Source organism: Amblyraja radiata, chromosome 9, assembly GCF_010909765.2.
Source record: "Amblyraja radiata isolate CabotCenter1 chromosome 9, sAmbRad1.1.pri, whole genome shotgun sequence".
Classification (NCBI taxonomy): domain Eukaryota; kingdom Metazoa; phylum Chordata; class Chondrichthyes; order Rajiformes; family Rajidae; genus Amblyraja; species Amblyraja radiata.
In genome coordinates, this window is record NC_045964.1 from 44,529,945 (window position 1) to 44,548,845 (window position 18,901).

At 40.5% G+C, this 18,901-nt stretch overlaps 1 protein-coding gene across 1 annotated transcript in view; it reads left to right on the top strand.

Annotated features, from left to right (window-relative positions):
* The window catches only part of tbpl2 (TATA-box binding protein like 2), a 31,271-nt gene extending 14,962 nt beyond the window's left edge, over positions 1-16,309 (top strand). The window contains exons 4-7 of the mRNA XM_033026448.1: positions 1,704-1,795; positions 1,919-2,086; positions 14,251-14,345; positions 16,126-16,309. Of these exons, the coding sequence (XP_032882339.1) occupies positions 1,704-1,795; positions 1,919-2,086; positions 14,251-14,345; positions 16,126-16,202 (432 nt within the window). The 3' untranslated portion in view covers positions 16,203-16,309. The remainder of the gene's footprint in view (positions 1-1,703; positions 1,796-1,918; positions 2,087-14,250; positions 14,346-16,125) is intronic.
* The last annotated feature ends 2,592 nt before the right edge of the window (positions 16,310-18,901 follow it).

Sequence of the window (18,901 nt, forward strand, 5' to 3'; positions counted from 1 at the left end):
GCCTGGAACGAACCTGTCAATTATCAAATCCCTGGCATTAGCCTGAGTCGCAGCCATTCAAATTCGATATTGATTTACACGAAGTACAAGTTGTGTGGTCAACCAAATTGAGACAGTCCTTACATTCCTATCTAAACAACCTTCCTGGATTGAAGGAAACAAGGAGAATGTACTGTGTGAGGGGAAGGTTGGAAAGTTTAGATTGGATTCGAACAGGCTGGTTTAACTTTCAAGGTGGGTTGGCTTGAATAAATATGCTGTCGCTTTAATCTCTGAGGTTGGTTCCACTCTGTCAGGGCACACAGTTGGGAGCCGGGTCCGGGTGACTGGGCTGTGATAATTATGAGAATTTGCAGCCATTTGAACCGCAGCCAAACTAGAGGCTTCACTCAGGAGTGGGTTGCAGCTCCCCAACTGACGGGACCTGTTCTCGCTCTCTTTGAAGGAGGCGTCGCCCGCCCCAGCGAGTGGACAAACACGGAGTCAACCTGTAATATGAGTGGGAGCATTTTCTCAGTCAGACTTTGTCAGTTTCTCAGCATTTTCTCAGTCGGACAACCCATTAAAATCCACCCTTCGGCCACTCGACAACCTGGGCTGATCTGATCTGACAGCCCTCTCGCTAGCTCGCTGCGTGCCCAATCCTAACACAGAACCTCCACAAAACCTTTGGGTTTTGGGTAACACCTGCACAGAGCCTCTGCTAACAAGGGCTGGCGAACTGTGCTGGTCAACATGCACTGAGCGAGATGGCTGGGGGGAAACGCACCGCAAACTTGGAATAGCACAGACCCTCCACTCAATCTATCCAATACTAAAGGGCAGGCATTTTGCAGGTAAATGTCTTATATCGGATTGGCGGCTCCTTCACAGAGCCAACCATGTACTCAGTTTCCCTCGGAGATGAATCTTTGCCTTAACGGTACATCACAGTGATGCAGTCGCTGCCTGCCTCAGATTAAATATATTTTTACACATTAATTATGAATAAAGATAAGAAAATGTTTCAAACATAAGTAATATTTTCTTATTCTAGTATTAAACACATTAAGGATTAAATGAAAATAATAAATTTTAAACTTTTTGAATATTTCATAGTTGCAGATTAATGAGCTTAACTAGAACTGGGACTGTGCAAGTAGTGTGTGAACACCAGAACAAGAAAGGAAGCTATTGAGTTGACAGAATTCTAGATTAATTCCTTGGTAGAATAGTTAACAATTTACACACAGTTTATACAGCGCTGCGTTCTCTTTTGTAAAAATCCCGAATGACCTTTGACAAATCCCATGATTCCTTGTGTTTATCGAGATACCAAACTCGCTTATATAGTCTTGCAGAGCACAACAAAAATGTCAAGTCCAAATGAGGTGGTTATTCAGAATAGATATAATAAACAAGTAACACACTCCTCTTGATTACTGTAAGGTTTTTTTTTTTAAATGATGATGCATATTATTTCTCTTGGGACCTCTTTCCAAAATGTTTGTAATGTCTTGCCAGTAACTAAAATGTTGTCACGTACTCTTACCACGATGTATAAGACACCAAATTTGTGTCAGCTTTTCGTATGCTTTCGATAAAGAAGCTTCTTATTTCCTGTAACACTCGGCAAGATCATGCAAAGTGAAAATTACTATCGTATCCAGCAATAAATAATTAGTATAGATGATTTATTTTTACTAACTTATTCTTTACATTAGCGGTTTGCTGCAGTGATAATGCGAATAAGAGAACCCAGAACGACAGCTCTAATCTTCAGTTCAGGCAAGATGGTATGCACAGGAGCTAAAAGGTACGGTATCCTGCTTCTGATAAATTACTCACATATAACATCACCTGTGATGGGTTACATGTGTTCAATGTAACAGATTTTAATTAACATGGAACCTTTATTTATTTTTCTTCAACCTAACAGTGAAGAACAATCCCGATTAGCAGCTAGAAAATTTGCTCGTGTTGTTCAGAAACTTGGATTTCCAGCAACATTTCTTGATTTTAAAATCCAGAACATGGTTGGAAGCTGTGATGTGAAATTCCCCATCAGATTAGAGGGTTTGGTTCTTACCCACCAACAGTTCAGCAGGTACAACATAATACCAGGACTGGCTCTCTTGTAATTAATTTCAAGCCAAAGTGGATCAATTTGAAATTAAATATAGTTTGAATTTCATAAAATAAATAGGGTGTGGTACCACCATAATGTTCCATAAGTTTTAAAACCGCAATGGCCAAGTAAAGAGGATCAATTTGTAATTTTAGACAACAAACTTCTATTAAATTATTACATTTTGGTTCCATGAGTTTGATTACCACAACATGTAATACTTTCCACCTATTCTACCAAGCATTCCAACTGACTGTCTTGAGTTAAACTATACATGGGTAATAATTAAAGTTCAGAGAGAGACAGAGACAGACAGATTTTTTGCAAAGATGAAATGAGAACGGTGGAGAAAGTCAGAAGACTGGTAAAATATTGTTTTAGTAATGGGAAGAAATTAAGATAATGTTTTGATGTGGTGTGGAACATTGAAGTGAGGATAGAGAAGTGTGAGGTTATTTAAAAATATTATTTTATTACAAGTAATAATATTTAGTATGCATGTAAACCTTTCAACATACAGTGTACTAGTGCCCCAATTAGCACTCAGGGTGTGTTCCAGGAACGAGGACACTATCTCTAAAAGTGAATGACGCAGTACACACTCCATGTACAAGCGCCAATGATGTAATGCAATCACACTGACCAGGTGACTGTGAATAACGTGGTTGTGTCTGGCAAGCTGTCTAGACACAATTAAACAATAAATAAAGGTCTATATTCATCACCATGTACACTGAAACACTGAACAATTTGTTTGTGTGCTATTCAGGCACATGCACTTGATAAACTGCATTTTCTACTGGTGCTTTGTAATATGTGTGCCCCTGGCAAAGAGAACAATAATCGATCAGTAATGATAGGCACAGCACCAATGCAAGCCAGAATTTATTATACTAGATGAATTGATCTAATTCAGGATCATTAAATTATTTCCATTGGGGAGATGTCTTTCTGTGAGTGTAATCTAAATATTCATTCAGCTTTTAATGCATTGTTCTTTTGCCCTAGTCCTCAGAATGTTTCAAAGTACTTTTGATTTATGAATCATTTCTTTAGTGTGGAAAATTATGCTTGCTGTTTTCCTATATATGGAAGAGGGAACCCAGAGAATTATTGATTAGTTGAGCTAGGATCTATTGCCAGATTGTTACTGAACTGCAGAACTGCGCACGGATTGAAACAAGTACAGGTATGACATTTGCCCTCCAATGTTGTGGTAGGGCTTACGCGCTATCACTTCGTACAAGGTGTAAGTGGCAGCTCAAGCGACAGCAAGGCATCACACCCGGACGGGCTTAATGCATTTTATGCACACTTCGATAGGCAGATGATATGCCTTCTTGGGCCCTCATCGCTCCTGATGCTACTGGAATCACAGTCACGAGGCCGATGGCAGTAGATCCTGCATGAGGGTGAACCCTTGGAAAGCATCTGCTCACATTCTCAAAACCTGCGCTGGATTTTTGCAGAGGCCATCAACTTTGCATTATTGAGGTCTACGGTTTCCACCTGCTTAAAAAGAGCATCAGTAATGCTGGTGCCCAAGAAGAGTAAGGTGGAGTTGGAACTGTGAAAATGCCCTAATGACTACCAACCAGTGGCAAAATGTCCGTGGTGATTAAGTGCTTTGAGTGGTTGATTATAGTGCAAATGAACTCCTACCTGAGCAAGAATCTGGACTCATTACAATTTGCTAATCGCCACAACAGATCAACGGGGGACGCAATCTCACTGGTTCTCCACTATACACTGGACCACTTGGACAATAAAAACACATACTTCAGGCTGTTGTTCATTGATTACAACTTGGTGTTCAACACCATCATTCCCTCCAAACTTGTTAGCAAGCACAGGGAACTGAGTATCTGCTCATCCATTTGCAACTGGATCCTCGACTTCCTCAATGAGTATGAAGTGGCAATAATACTTCCTCCTCTATACCTATCAGCACAGGGGCACCTCAAAGCTGTGCGCTCAGTCCCCAGCTCTACTCACTTTGTAACCATGACAATGTAGCCGGTCACAGTTCCAACTCCATCTTTAAATTCACAGACTACGCCACCTTTGTTAGACGAATTAAGAGTAGTAATCAGTCAGATTATACGAGGGAGGTCAATCATCTGATTGAATGGAGCCAGAACAACAACCTTGCTCTCAACATCAGTAAGACCAAGGAGCTGATTGTTGACTTTACAAGAGGAAGGGCAAGGATCCACAAACTTGTCTTCACCGATAGGTTGGTGGCAGACAGTTAACAACTTCAAGTTCCTGGGTGTGCAATTCTCTGAAGACCTGTTCTGGACTCACCAATCATAAAGAAAGCCCAGCAATCTTAGTAGATTGAAGAGATTTGATATGTCGACAAATACTCTCTTGAACTTGTACAGGAGTACAGAAGGGAGTGTATTCATTGGCTGCTTCATGGCTTGGTTCGGCAACTCAAGCGCCCAGGAACAAAGGAAATTACAAAAAGGGGAGGACACTGCCTAGTCCATCATGGGTATTTGACCTCCCCACCATCGAAGGGTGTGCTGCCTCAAGATGGCAGCCAGCATCATCAAGAACCTGCACCACCCTGGCCTCACCCTCATTTCACTTCTGCTATCGGGAAGAAGGTGTAGGATCTGGAAGACCTCGAGTTTCGGGTAAAGCTTCTTCACAACAACCATGAGGCTATTCAACACTATAAATACCAACTAAACTACAAATTGTCTTGGTTGCACTGGGGACTTTGGGCTTTTATTTGTTTTGCACTAACATTGTTTTGTTTCAATTGGATTTTTTTCAATTGCATTGTTTTTATTATGTTATCTATTGAATACTGTGTTATGACCTGTTATGCTGCTGCAAGTACGAATTTCAATGTTCAGTTTTGGTATAAATGACAATTAAACTCTCTTGAACAAAAGAAAAAACACAAACTTTTTTTCAGTTGATTAGAGAGCCAGGTTATACTAAAGAAGCAAAATTATTATTTTTTAAACATTACTAAGGTGGACATCAGAAGAATGTATGTGGATGTTATTGATGTTTCAGAATATAATTAATAAAGTTACACATTGGAGACTTCCGGAAAGCTTTGAGCGTGAGTATCACGCATTTGAACAATTTCTCACGCTGATCACAAATTTCTCATGCTCTGTCGTGAGAAATTCTGTGATCAACGAAAATTTCAAAACTCAGATAAACTGCATGGGCCGCGGGTGTTGGACAGCCGGGGCTGAGGGAGGGATGGAAGCAGAACCAGCGGCGGGGACAGATGCGGACTGGGAGCCGGGGCTGGCAAGTTGTTCGCTGCAGCTCCGGCCATGGAGTTGCCTCAGTGCAAGAGTCCTGGGCCGTCGGAGGCGTCGGAAGCGTTGCGCCGCTGCCGTGAGTCTCTGTGCCGAAGGGACAGAGACTCTCAAAGGGAGGCGGAGAGAGAGAGGGGAAGGAGTCATAATGTATAAGGTATAATGTAGTCATAGATTGATATAGTGTGAAAACAGGCCCTTCGGCGCAACTTGCTCACACACGCCAACATGTCCCAGCTACGCTACCTGCTTTTGGTCCATATCCCTCCAAACCTGTCCTATCCATGTATCAGTCTAACTGTTTCTTAAATGTTGGGATGGCCCTGCGTCAACTAGCTCCTCTGGCAGCTTGTTCCATACACCCACCACCCTTTGTGTGGAAAAAGTTACCCCTTAAAAAGTTACCTCTTAAAAATACTTAATACAAAAAACATTGAAATCATACTTCTACCATGCACTAAAACATGATTTGAATACATCAAATTTCAAAAAGTCCCTACCCTGAGAGGGGGACACTCCACTTCCACACCCTCTCCCCACTCGGTTGCTCCACTCCCTCACCGGGTACCCCCAAGGCCAGTGATCAGTGATCGCTCAGCCTCCCCACTTTCAAAAACGCTCCGCGGCCCCTGGTTCAGACGGAGAACACTGCCAGATGTGAGTGGGGCACTGAGGTCAGTTGTCCGTATCCCAATGCTCAGCGCTTCATGTTTCTGAGTTAGCTAATGTTATTGATTTATAATTAGCCTGATTTGTAATTAGTTGACAAAACCTTAATTTATTCATCTGGAATATCCAGGGGGATGGGATAAGTGTAATATTAAAATGACATGCAAAGTGTCAGGCAGTCTGTCGCAACATACTGCCCTTATAACCCATTATTTCCTTCAGTTAAATATTTGGAAGGTAGCACTTCAATGTAAAAGTAATTGGGAATGGGGAGCATTGGAACAAAAATTTGCCCTCGGTACATATTAACTGTAATATAATAATGTATGCATGTTGGTAGGTGCAATCAAAACAAAGATATTTTTATCTTTGTTGTATTATGAATACCACAGAAAATATGATGTACTCTTAATATCACATTTAATAGAATAATATTGCTTAAATACATAGTTATTGGACTTTTGCATTTTGGAAAAGTCCTAGCTGAGAGGAAGGCAGCAAAATACTGAAAATATTGGGGGTGAAAATGACTTCAGGACAGTTTGTTACGAAAATGAAAGAAATGGTAACAGAATACTTATACAGCTGAGTGAGTATAATTTTATGGATGAGAAATTGTGTTCAACCAATTGATGACTTCTTTGACAAAGTAACTAGCATGTTAGATAACAAGGAAGCCAATGGATGTAGCAAATTTTGTTATCCATAATTTGGTCTGTGAAGTGCCCCATAAAGGATTACCGCATTCGATAAGCACCCGTGGACTTGAACGTAATAGATTAAGTCCAGGGGGTCAGATATGGGGCTTTATGTGTGTGCCAGATATATTGTCAGTGCAAAGGGGCTAGGAGCAAGGCCAAGTGTGCATCCAGTCAAGGTCTGGAATATTATTAGGTGTGCAGTCAAAGCTGGGACAATGGGAATGTTCAGCACTGGGAACCTAAGCAGGTAAGCAGCTAAGATCAGGGTAGAATAGGGGGCCAGGTGTAAGGTTGGACTCGGGGTCAGGAATGAGACAAGGTATGCAACTGGAGTCAGGGTCAGGAGTAGTACCAGGTGTGTAGTGAGACCCAGGTTGGTCAACATGGGCCAAGTGTTTGATTATAACCTGATTTCCATACATGAATACACTAAGATCATTCATGTGCTGCACATGTTGATCAGAGCCTGGGCTCTACTGTGGAATGTAATTAGGAATGTAATTTAGTCTAATCTTATTCATAGCTAATCCAATTTAAAGCATATATATTGCATTCAAATGTAAGTTAAAAGTCTCGCTACGGTGTGCACCATATTGCACAATTTCAAGCTGAAAAATGCAAAAGTTCCGTACCAATGGGATGGGGACACCCTCCCCCCTGGTCGTTACGCTCTCTCTCGAGCTTGGTCTCTCGCAATTTCTCACTCCCAGCTCTCACCCAATGTTGGCAGCCCTGAATATGGTGCCCATAATTTATCACAATACTCCAAATGCGACATGACCAGCACCTTGTAGAGCCTCAGCATTAAGGACCTGTCCCACTAAAGCGACTTTTCAGCAACTGTCTTCGACCTTCAAGCTCGAGGGTACTCGCCCGAAAAACCTCAAGCTGGATCGACTGTCAGCGATGAAACCACGAGCCGGATCGACCGTCTGCTCATACACAGACACATAAACACATCGCAAAGGCGGGGGCCAGAGAAAGCGGGGGAGCGCTGTCCGACACTCACAACAGGAAGGTAAAAGACGGCTGGCACAGTTACGGTAAGTCCTTTAGAGAGCGCGGAGGGGGAGGGGGGGGGGGAGAGTAGTGGAGAGAACGGGGGAGAAGGGGAGGAGAAGGAGTGGAGACACTTTTAAGAAGCCAGACAACTTTTAATAAAGTTTAGCGGGCGTTTAACACTACCTTTTTTTTTTTCTCAATGAACTTTATCTTCGACTACCCTCGATTATCTTCGATTGCCTTCGATTACCTACGAATAACATACCGACCTACTACGACCTACCTCGACTAAACCTACAAGTAAAAAAAACATTGATTTTTTTCCATGGCGACCTTTCTTTATTCGCGGGCATTTTTCAGCATGTTGAAAAATACGCCACGACCTAGCTGAGGCCTCGAGTACGCGGGGACTACTCTCGAGCATGAAAGAGAGTTACAAAGATCTCCTAGGACCTCGTATAGATCATGCTGCGAGTATGAGTCGAGGGCAAACTCTTTTAAACTCGCCAATTAGGTCGCCGCAGTGGGACAGGCTCTTTACATTCTTGTTTTTGTAATCAAGCCCTTTTGAAATAAATGCTAATGTCTTCACATTTCTATCCATCTGTTACCAGATTTTGGTATGTTTGTTTTATAGTTATTCTTTCTTGATTTGAATATAATGGTTATTATTTTGGAGGGCTGTCTTTGACCATTAATACATGAAACCTTTCTAAGTGTGCCTCGTTAAGAAAGAGACACAAGGAACTGCAGATGCTGGAATTTTGAATAAAATACAAAGTGCTGGAGCCCCCAGTAAGTGGGTCATGTGGAGGAAATGGATAAGCACCTATCTAAAAGGCACGGTGGCGCAGAGGTAGAGTTGCTCCCTTATGGCGTTGGAGACCCGGGTTCGATCCCGACTACGGGTGCGGTCTGTACAGAGTTTGTACGTTCTCTCGTGACCTGCGTGGGTTTACTCTGACATATTTGGTTCCCTCCCATGCTCTGAAGACGTACAGGTTGGTAGGTTCATTGGCTCATTGTAGGTTCATAAGTGTAAATTGTCCCTAGTGTGTGTAGGATAGTGTTAATGTGCAGGGGTCGGTGCAGACTCGTTGGGCCAAATGGCCTGTTTCCACACTGTATCTCTAAACTAAACTAAAAGCTTGAAATTAACCCAGTAATTTAGTATGAAATGTAATATCTTGTGAGAATAAATACTATTTGCAGACTGTTGATTTTGCCTTAAAGGTCAAACATTACCTTCACAATATTCCAGAGGATGAAACAGCTCTCACTTTTTGAATTAATTGATTTCACCATCAATCACTACGTTTTTTAAACACTATTTTAAATCAGTTTTCCAAAGGAACTGATTGACGTAATATATTTGAGAATCAAATTTTTTTTTTTGCTATTGGGAAAAGAGGTGGTGAAAGTTATATAGAATAACCGGACTAGTGACTGAGATGTGGAAAGTTGCCATATGCATTTGATTTAATAACGACAATTATGTGATACACGATTTAGTAAAAGGACGATGGAATGATTAATGAACATTTTTACTTGCACACAACTTTATAAACCCAAATACGGTGCTGTTGAAGAATTGAATGCTTGTTAAAAGATTTTATGTTTGGGGTGCACTATGTCTAAAGGTTAAAATTAGCACTTAGTCAGAAATTGCTAGGGAAATAGTGAAGCATCTGCCATTATCAGTTTTATTTATAAATCAAGTAATTAATCATGATGAAAATATACAGTAAACCCTTGTTACAACTGACCGGGGTGGGGGGGGGGGGCAGGGTTAGTGTCCGCTATTAACGATTGTCCGCTATCACCGAGTAAAGGCTTACCGAGTAATAGTATTATTGTATTAGTAGTAGAAACAAAGAACTGTAGATACTGGTTAATACACCAAAAAACACAAAGTGTTGATCAGGTTGCATCTCTGAATAAGTGACGTTACGAGTCGAGACCCTTCTTCAGACTCTCAGTCGGGAACTAGGCCTGGAATCCAGATGAGTTGATGGCCCCGGTCTGCTGGCGGCCGAGGGAGAGGCGAGGATTGGCGGAGTCATTGGTCATGGCTTGTGAGCAGCTGTAGTGCTGGTAAGGGGCAGGGATGGTGGTGGTGGTGGCAGTAGCTCTGGCCTGGAAGCAGCTGTGGAGGCAGTGAGGGTCTGCGTCGGCAGATCAGCCTTGTGGTGAAGGTCGATGGGTCTGGCCTGGAGGTAGCCGGGAAGGCGGTTCGGGCCGGGGGTGACGTCGGCAGCCTGGCTTGGCCGTGAAGGTTGGTAGGTCCATCCACAATAACTGGAATCCGTTATAAAGAGGTCCATAATAACAGGGGTTTACTGTATATCACAAGTTCTAAATCTACAAAATTCATGTCCGATCTGCACTGCTGGTGTGCACGTCCAAATAAATAATTATCGCATCCTAAAATTCTTAATTGAAGTACAATGCATGTTTTAAATGACCAAATTTAAGACAATGTAAATAAATATTTCTGTAAGTAATGTAAAGTGTCCAATGCAACGAATTATCCACCTGGAATTCTCTGCCACAGAAGGTAGTTGAGGCCAGTTCGTTGGCTATATTTAAGAGGAAGTTAGTTGTGGCCCTTGTGGCTAAAGGGATCAGGGGGTATGGAGAGAAGGCAGGTACAGGATACCGAGTTGGATGATCAGCCATGATCATATTGAATGGCGGTCGGTGCAGGCTCGAAGGGCCGAATGGTCTACTCCTGCACCTAATTTCTGTGTTTCTATGTTTCAAGCCAGTTACAGCCTGGTATTTAGGATCAGAAACCCAGTAAAAATATATTTACTTCACTAGGGCAATGAAAATTAATCGAGCAAGTGAAACTAATTGCAAAACACAGTGCAGCAGTAGGTCAGTGGATCACGCAGCATTTGTGAACGGAACTCTCAGATCAGAAAAGGTCACTTGTAACATTCCAGGAATTGTTGATTTTACCAAACCTTCACGGGCTAACCCTAACGTTAATGCTGCTGATTCCCATCAACTTAGGATATATGTTGAAAGATGTTCATAATGTTAATTTTCTACATTTGCCAGACCAGAGTACAAGAAGAAAACACTTTTTTTTTTAAATATATCATTACAAATACAAAAAAAGGACAGTGATTGGAACAGCATTGTAGAATGGGACTAATCATCGGACACATTAAAAAACTATTGACATCAAGGAAATTAAAAGTATTAGAAATTAACAACGTTTTATTTTGACATACGCAAACACCCTCTTTGGCAATCCCTTGTGACTAAGTATCTCTTGCTTCCACTCTGCCTTTGTGGGCGAACAATATCCAATGAGTTTGGGATTTCCATATTGGCACATAAATCCTGAAGTGGGTGGTGCTTAAACACTGATAATTCCCTGCAAAACCTGAATCATTAATTTAATCTCCTGCATTATTAACAATTCAATATCCCATCACTTTTTAATAATTCAATCCAATTTTAAATTGCCACGAGATGGCAGTCTAATTTGTTGGTCACAACTAAGTGTGAACACGTTACTTAAGTTGCCTATAATTGAGATTTCCTTGAATCATAAACTTATATGACAGGAACCAAAATTAACACGACAACGTCTTCCTGTCTGTTCTATCTGTCTCAAATGACAAGTATTTTCTTTCGCTGCCCGTAGAACCATAAGAGCCATACAGTGTGGAAAATATCTCCAGGCCCAACTCGTCCATGCCAACCAAGATGCCCCATTTTCCCACATTTCTCTAAATCTTTCCTCTCCATGTACCCATCCAAATATCTTTTAAATGTTGTTATTGTACCTGCCTCAACTATTTCCAATGATATTGAGTATAGAAGTTGGGATGTAATATTAAAATTGTACAAGGCATTGGTGAGGCCAATTCTGGAATATGGTGTACAATTCTGGTCGCCAAATTATAGGAAAGATGTCAACAAAATCGAGAGAGTACAGAGGAGATTTACTAGAATGTTGCCTGGGTTTCAGCACCTAAGTTACAGAGAAAGGTTGAACAAGATAGGTCTTTATTCTTTGGAGCACAGTACGTTAGGGGGGGACTTAATAGAGGTCTTTAAAATTATGAGAGGGATAGACAGAGTTGACGTGGATAAGCTTTTTCCATTGAGAGTAGGGAAGATTCAAACAAGAGGACATGATTTGAGAATTAAGGGACAAAAGTAGGGGCAACATGAGGGGGAACTTCTTTACTCAGAGAGTGGTAGCTGTGTGGAATGAGCTTCCCGTGGAAGTGGTGAAGGCAGGTTTGTTTTTATCATTTTAATTATTTATTTGGAATCTGATGCCATTCCTGTGATTTATTACTTTCGTTTTTCCAATCAATTAAATGGAATTTTATTGAGTATATTAAATGTAAACTTCTAATGTTATTTAGAATATGATCTCATTGGACATTTACATTATTGCATTTGTTTTTGGCTGAGCTGGTATTTATTTTCTATCTCCAACTGGTTTTGGAAAAAGTTGGTTCTGGGCTGCCATCTTGAACTGGGATAGGTATTAGTTTATTATGTCACATGTACTGAGATGAAGTAAAATGTTTTTATTTGCTATTCAATTAAATCAGATCATGCTATACGTGACTATATTCAGTACATCAGTGCAACAAATAATGCAAAGAAAAAATACCAGTGCTGAATATAGTTTTACAGCATTGTAGCATTAACGTTCCAGAGAAAATGTCTAATTTTTACAATGCAGTAGGTTGAAAAATTGGAACTATGACCTTCAGTAGTCCGATAACATCGGGGAAGAAGCTGTTCCTATGTCTGGTGGTACATGCTTTCAAGCTTTTATATCTCTGCCTGACTGAAGTGGGGAGAAGAGGTAATGACCACGGTGAAAAAGGTCTTTGATTATGTTGGTTGCTTTCCCGAGGAGCATGGAGTGAACATGGAGATGTGTGAAGTGTAGATGAACCAGACTAGTGAGGACTGCACCAGTCCTTCTGCTGAAGGTTCTCCTATTCTGCTTTTGGGTAGAGAGTTCGGTGATTTACACTTGGCAACAGACGGGCTAGGCTCAATGGGCCAAATGGCCGCCATCCACTGCATCCATCGACTCTAGCAGCAATATTGGTGCCAACTCTAGACCTCCCTGCATGCCCTCTTGCCCAACACCACCCTTCCGCCACAACACCCCTCTCTACCCCCCCCCCCCCCCAGCATGACATACCAAACCCACCCGGGGGCGCTCTGTACCGTGGAAGGCACTGGCACCGATCCCGGGGGGAGAGGGGGGATGGGGGATATATCCCTCCACTTTTTGAGGTGGGGGATGGCCTGTATTATTATCCCCCAGTTATTGGAGGTCGAGCAATAACAAAAATAATAATCACCTGCTCTAATCTCTCATGTAGGTCCTACATTCTTAAAAATACTTCAAACAAAAAACATTGAAATCATACTTCTACAATGCACTAAAACATGATTTTAATAAAATTCCAAAAGGTCCCTACTGTGAGAGGGTGGTTGCCCCCCCTCCCACACCCTCCCCCCGCTCCCTCGCCGGGTACCCACAAGGCCAGTGATCAGTATTCACTCAGCCCCCCTACTTTAAAAAATGCAAGTACTGAAGGACACATGGCTGTCGTAGCGAGACTGAGTGAAAACACAGTTTAAGAGCAGGAGAGCAGTGGGGATCACAGAGGGGGTGCCGTGAGACTGTACCCCTTCTAGAGAAAGAAGATTAACTTTTTCAAAGAGGGGATATCAAGAGATTTCGCAGTGGAGCAGTAAAATGGCGACACAAAATACAAGATGCTGGAATCTGAAATAAACTCAGTAGGTTAGGCAGTATCAGTGGAGGGAAATTGGCAGTGGTCATTTTGGATCAAGTCCTTCTTCTGGACTGGAACCACATAAAGTCAGCCTCTTTTTTTTTTTTACCATTTGGGGGTTTCAAACGATTCCGAAGCATTTTTACTGAATTCCCCCCACATCGTTTTTAATTAATGATTTATCTGGCTGAGCAGCAGTGTGCTATTATTCACCTAGAGAAGTAAAAATACTGTGACAAGTGTTTGCCAGTAGTACTTACTAAACAATTTACATGACTTATCCTTCATTCTTTAATTTTCAAGCTATACATGTTTAATTGGCTAGCCTCTAAATCAGGATTATTATACTGATATTTTCAAAGCTATGAGCATCAGTTTGATAGGAAGGTAATGCACAATAAATGATTACAGTGTTTAAGTAGAGGAGATTTGAAAATACTGTAGATCTGGTGACCCAGATTGGCCAGCCATGGTGAGATGACTTCAGAAAATGATCTGGCTTTTATTTTGAAAAGACTAAGGTTCTGTAGATTTGGGCACTGTACAAATGGAATATACCCCTGCAAGAAGATGAGAAGGATATAATCAACATTTTAGAAATCTTAACTGAATCTCAACCAAATTGCATTTTAGGACTGCCTACATTCACAAATTTCATTCTCACTATTTTTCACTTCCAGCTACGAACCAGAATTGTTCCCGGGTCTTATTTACAGAATGGTTAAACCAAGAATTGTTTTGCTCATATTTGTTTCTGGCAAGGTTGTTTTGACAGGTAAAAAAATCTCTAACTCTATTTTTTTAAGTCTTGCATTTTAAGAATGATTACAGTAAATGCACTTATAATTTTTGCTGCTTGGGACATATTTCAAGAAAAATAAATTTAAAAAAAACTTTTCTGATGTGGGTAGAACAAGTCTGTAAATGGTTTTTGCACTGGTTTTTACAACAATTGCACATACAAGTACCTCACTACTTTATGGCATTTAACAAATTTTATTTTAACTAGAAGTGGGAATTGGATTTAAATTGTAGATGTCTCATTGTTTCATTACTACTTTTATTTTCCGGATTTTTTGAAAAACTGTTAATTATTAAGAGTCCTTTCTCTGATTCAAAACGTATGTTTTAGAATACAAACATATTTGAACATATGGTGCATGGCTTCCAGACTTTTTCTAATAATCTAAAGTTAATAAAATGGGTACTGTGAAAGAAACTCTAATTCAGCTGCATATTAAATCATATTACATAAACCATTCATATTGCAGGTCATCAGTGCTGTCCCAGGAGGCCATTCTGTCCAGTCCACAAGGCCTATTACAGACTATTTCATCCAATTCTATTCACCTGTTCTTTCCTCGTAATCCTTCAAATTATTTTCCTTTGTGCTTGTCCAATTCCCTGTGAAAGCACTGCTTGTATCAGGCTCTGAAGCAACGATTTCCACTTTATAACAAATCTCTAAAGAAGGGTCCATGTTCTCCAAGGATTTTGCCTGACGTGCTGAGTTACTCCAACACTTTATCTTTCTCCGATTTAAAAACCTTATGTCCATCATTTTATATCTATCTCCAGATTGTTAATAAGAGCAGATTCTACATATTTAAACAGGAACCTGCATTTGTTTCTCTCAATCTTTTCTGCTCTGAAAACAACTCGAGCTTCTTTAGTCTAATCTTGCATCTGAAATCCTTCAGACCTGGAACTATTCAAGTAAATCTTTTCTGCACCTACTCAAAGATATTTATATCCTCTATATTTGCTAACCAGAATTAGATGTAAAACTTCAATTGGGCTCAAACCGTTTTTTATTGTTCATCATGGCCTTGCGACTACTGTATTCTACGTCTCCATTTATGAAAATCAGGAACCCTTCTGCTTTACTCACTACTTTCTCAACATATCCTGCCAACGTTGGCGATGATTCGGGTCAAGACCCTTCTTCAGTCTGAAGGAGGGTCTGAAGAAGGGTCTTGACCCGAAACTTCACCAATTCCTTCTCTCCATAGATGCTTGCCTCACCTGCTGAGTTTCTCCAGCATTTTCTGTCTACCTTCCATAATTACTGTATGCTTCCTACCATGATGGCAATTCTATGTCCAGTTGGCCAGCTCTGCCTGGGTCCCATGTGATCTAACCTTCCAGAGCAGCCTAACCATGCGGAACCTTATCAAATGCCTTGCTGAAGTCCATATGGACGATGTCTATGTGTTTGCCCTCATCAAGTAACCTTCCTGGTTACTACTTCAAAAAATTCAATCAGATTTGTAAGACATTATAACCTGCGTACAAAACCATTCTGACTATCCCTAATCAGTCCCCAGTCAGAGATAAGATATATATGAATTCTATTCAAATGCATATTAATCCTCATGATCCTCTTCATTAATATGTCTACCACAGACGTTAGACTCGCTGATCTATAGTTCCCAGACTTTTCCTTGCAATCCTTTTTAAATAGAGGTGCAACATTAGCCACCCTCCAGTCTTCCGGCACTTCACCCATGTGTAATGATAATCAAAAATAATTAAAAATACTTGTTTTGCTCCAGGTGCCAAAGTACGTTCGGAAATCTATGAAGCATTTGAGAACATCTATCCCATCTTAAAAGGATTTAAGAAGGCGTAGTGGCAAAAACCGGATCTTCTAGAGACATCTTGATACAGTTAGTTCTTTACATATCTTTGTGAGAACTGAAATCAATACACACTGTTGTGCATATGAGTGAAAAATTAAATTTCTGGGGCCACACCAGATGTCATTCACAAATTCCAGAGATATATATTCAGAGGGTTAGTTGGGGAGGGGAAGTGGGGAGGGGGTTTCCACATTTGAATTCAAACAACACCAACACCGTTTCTCATTGAGCAATATTCCAACTGGAAATTTATTCCATGCAATAATTATGGTTCATTTGAAAACCTCCTTGTGATGGAACTAACATTTTCATTTTGATCCTTTCATTTATGTGTTTATTAATTTTATTTATTCTTATCATCAACTTAGTTATTATATAAGATCAGTGCTCAGTCGTCTCCTTTCAAGACTGAAAAAGCAAAGTTCTTTGTTTTATTCCCCCCACATTAACTCACAATACCATGGCTTTGTGAACACCAGCTCATGGGTGTCCTATTCATGTCTTAATAACCAGGACTGGACACAGTTCCCAATCCATATTCTGAATTTAGTACTCTACTTTCTGAAGTATACATTATAAACCATAATTTCATTCTATATCCTGTTCTTTAGGTTTAAATATATTTATAACTATCATATAGTTTTGAACTTTCTTTTTCCATTTAACTTTTTCTAATTGTCATTCTTGATTTGGATTGCTGGATCTCCTTGTGTTGTATGTGCTCCATTCATTTTTGTCTTTTTATTTGCAGCATCCACTTATCTTGCATTCAATTTAAATTAATAATTTACACATCTATTTTGTTCGGGTCATTCTGTATCTTCACTATTGTTCTAATTTTATGCCATCTACAAAGATAACCATCTACAAAGCCAACTAATTGTTGAACCAAACTGTTAGTATAAATTTGAAAGCAGTGATTCCAATATTAATCTCTGTAGTTGCATATTCAGCACCTTTACTCCCCCTTTAAGATGTTCTTTGGTAAAACAAAAGACATATATTATGAAATGATGTTTAATTTTGTCTGATGTGAGTGGAAAAGTTTAATGTTTTCGAGGTAATTGTTGTATCATTTGTATATCTCTAAGTATTAAGGATACCAACTATTTGAATCAAAATGTTACATGGAAAACAATTCTAAATTTTACCACATCTCAAACTGTAATTATAATTTTGGCAAAAATAAACGTGTTCATTGCAATCTTAATTTTATTTTTTGCCACAAGTGGGTGTTTGATATCCTACCTAGAGGTTTCATTGGAAATTTTAAACAATGTTGAAATCTCTTTAGCAAAACAAAGTGGTGGAGGAACAGCAGATCAGGCAGCAACTAGGGAGGGAATGGACAGATGACCTTTTGGGTTGGGACCCTTCTTTGAAATTTCTGTTGACTTTATTTCCTGCACGCTGTGCTTATTGTTTCTCTGTGTAGAACCAGAGTGCTCAAACCATGTACCTTGGACCATATCTCTATGAAGCATTTGAGAACATCTATCCCATCTTAAAAGGATTTAAGAAAGTGCAGTGGCAAAAGCAGGATCCCCTAGAGACATCTTGATACTTCACATATCTACATAAGAACTGAAATCAATACACACTGCTGAGCATGTGAGCGAAAAATGAAAATGTTCTATGGGAATTCATGGACTGGCCCACTGAAGAGGAGACATCTAGTCTGGGTGATTTGTGTGTTTTATAGTGCACATGGGGAAAATAGTCACATGCAATACATTAGGCTTTACTGTCTGATATTCCTGCTCGGTAGGAAGTGGAGAGAGCTTTGATGGTCAGTGAAGATTAAAAGGATTGGGTAGGATTTAGGGAATGATTGTTAGATTGGGTAGAAAATTGGGGAGAATCAGGAACATGTTCAGTTGTGCTGAGGAGATTAGCGGTGAAGTAGTTGGGGAAAGTAGTTATTCAGGATCTAGTAATAAAACAATTTAGAATGTCACCAAACTGAAGGAAAATGTACACCTTCACCAATATTTCTGGAATGCTTGGAACCCCTCTTTAAATCGTGAATCAATATCAGCTCTGGGGAACTTGCAGGCCTTACATGAGTGACAAAATTTTACACAAGCATTGTACAGTGCAGGCTCACAGGCTTCAGTGGTCTGGTACATTGTGCACATGGAAATGCCTGCAATCCGTCTGGTCCAAGAATCCATTCTCCAACCTCAAAATTACTTTACATGACTACTTTTTTGGGAATCTTTGGCCTAAACATTTATGTAATCATACATTTATGTAATTAGTCCATTGGGTGGCGCCAACTGCCACACCAGCAGTCTGTCTCGTCCATTCCTTCTTTGTTGTTTTTTAGTATGTTTTCAATGTATGTTTTAGTTCTTTAGCTTGTTTTTGGGGAGGGGAAACTTTTTTAAATCTCTTACCTCGATGGAGATGTGATCTTTTTTTTTTTTCCGTATCGTATCTCCGTCCGCACTGCGGCCTAACATTGAGGAGTTGGCGGCCTCTGCTGGAGACCGACGTTGGGAACTCCAGCCACGGGAGGCTGTGGACTTTAACTTTCGTGGAGCTCGCAGTCCCTGGTTAGGGATCGACTTTGGGAGCTCCAAGCTACGGGAGCTTTGACCACCCCAACACGGGGGTTTCGACCGCCAGCTGCGGGAGCTTCGATCGCCCCGACTGCTGATGGTTCGATTGCCCCGACCGCAGGAGA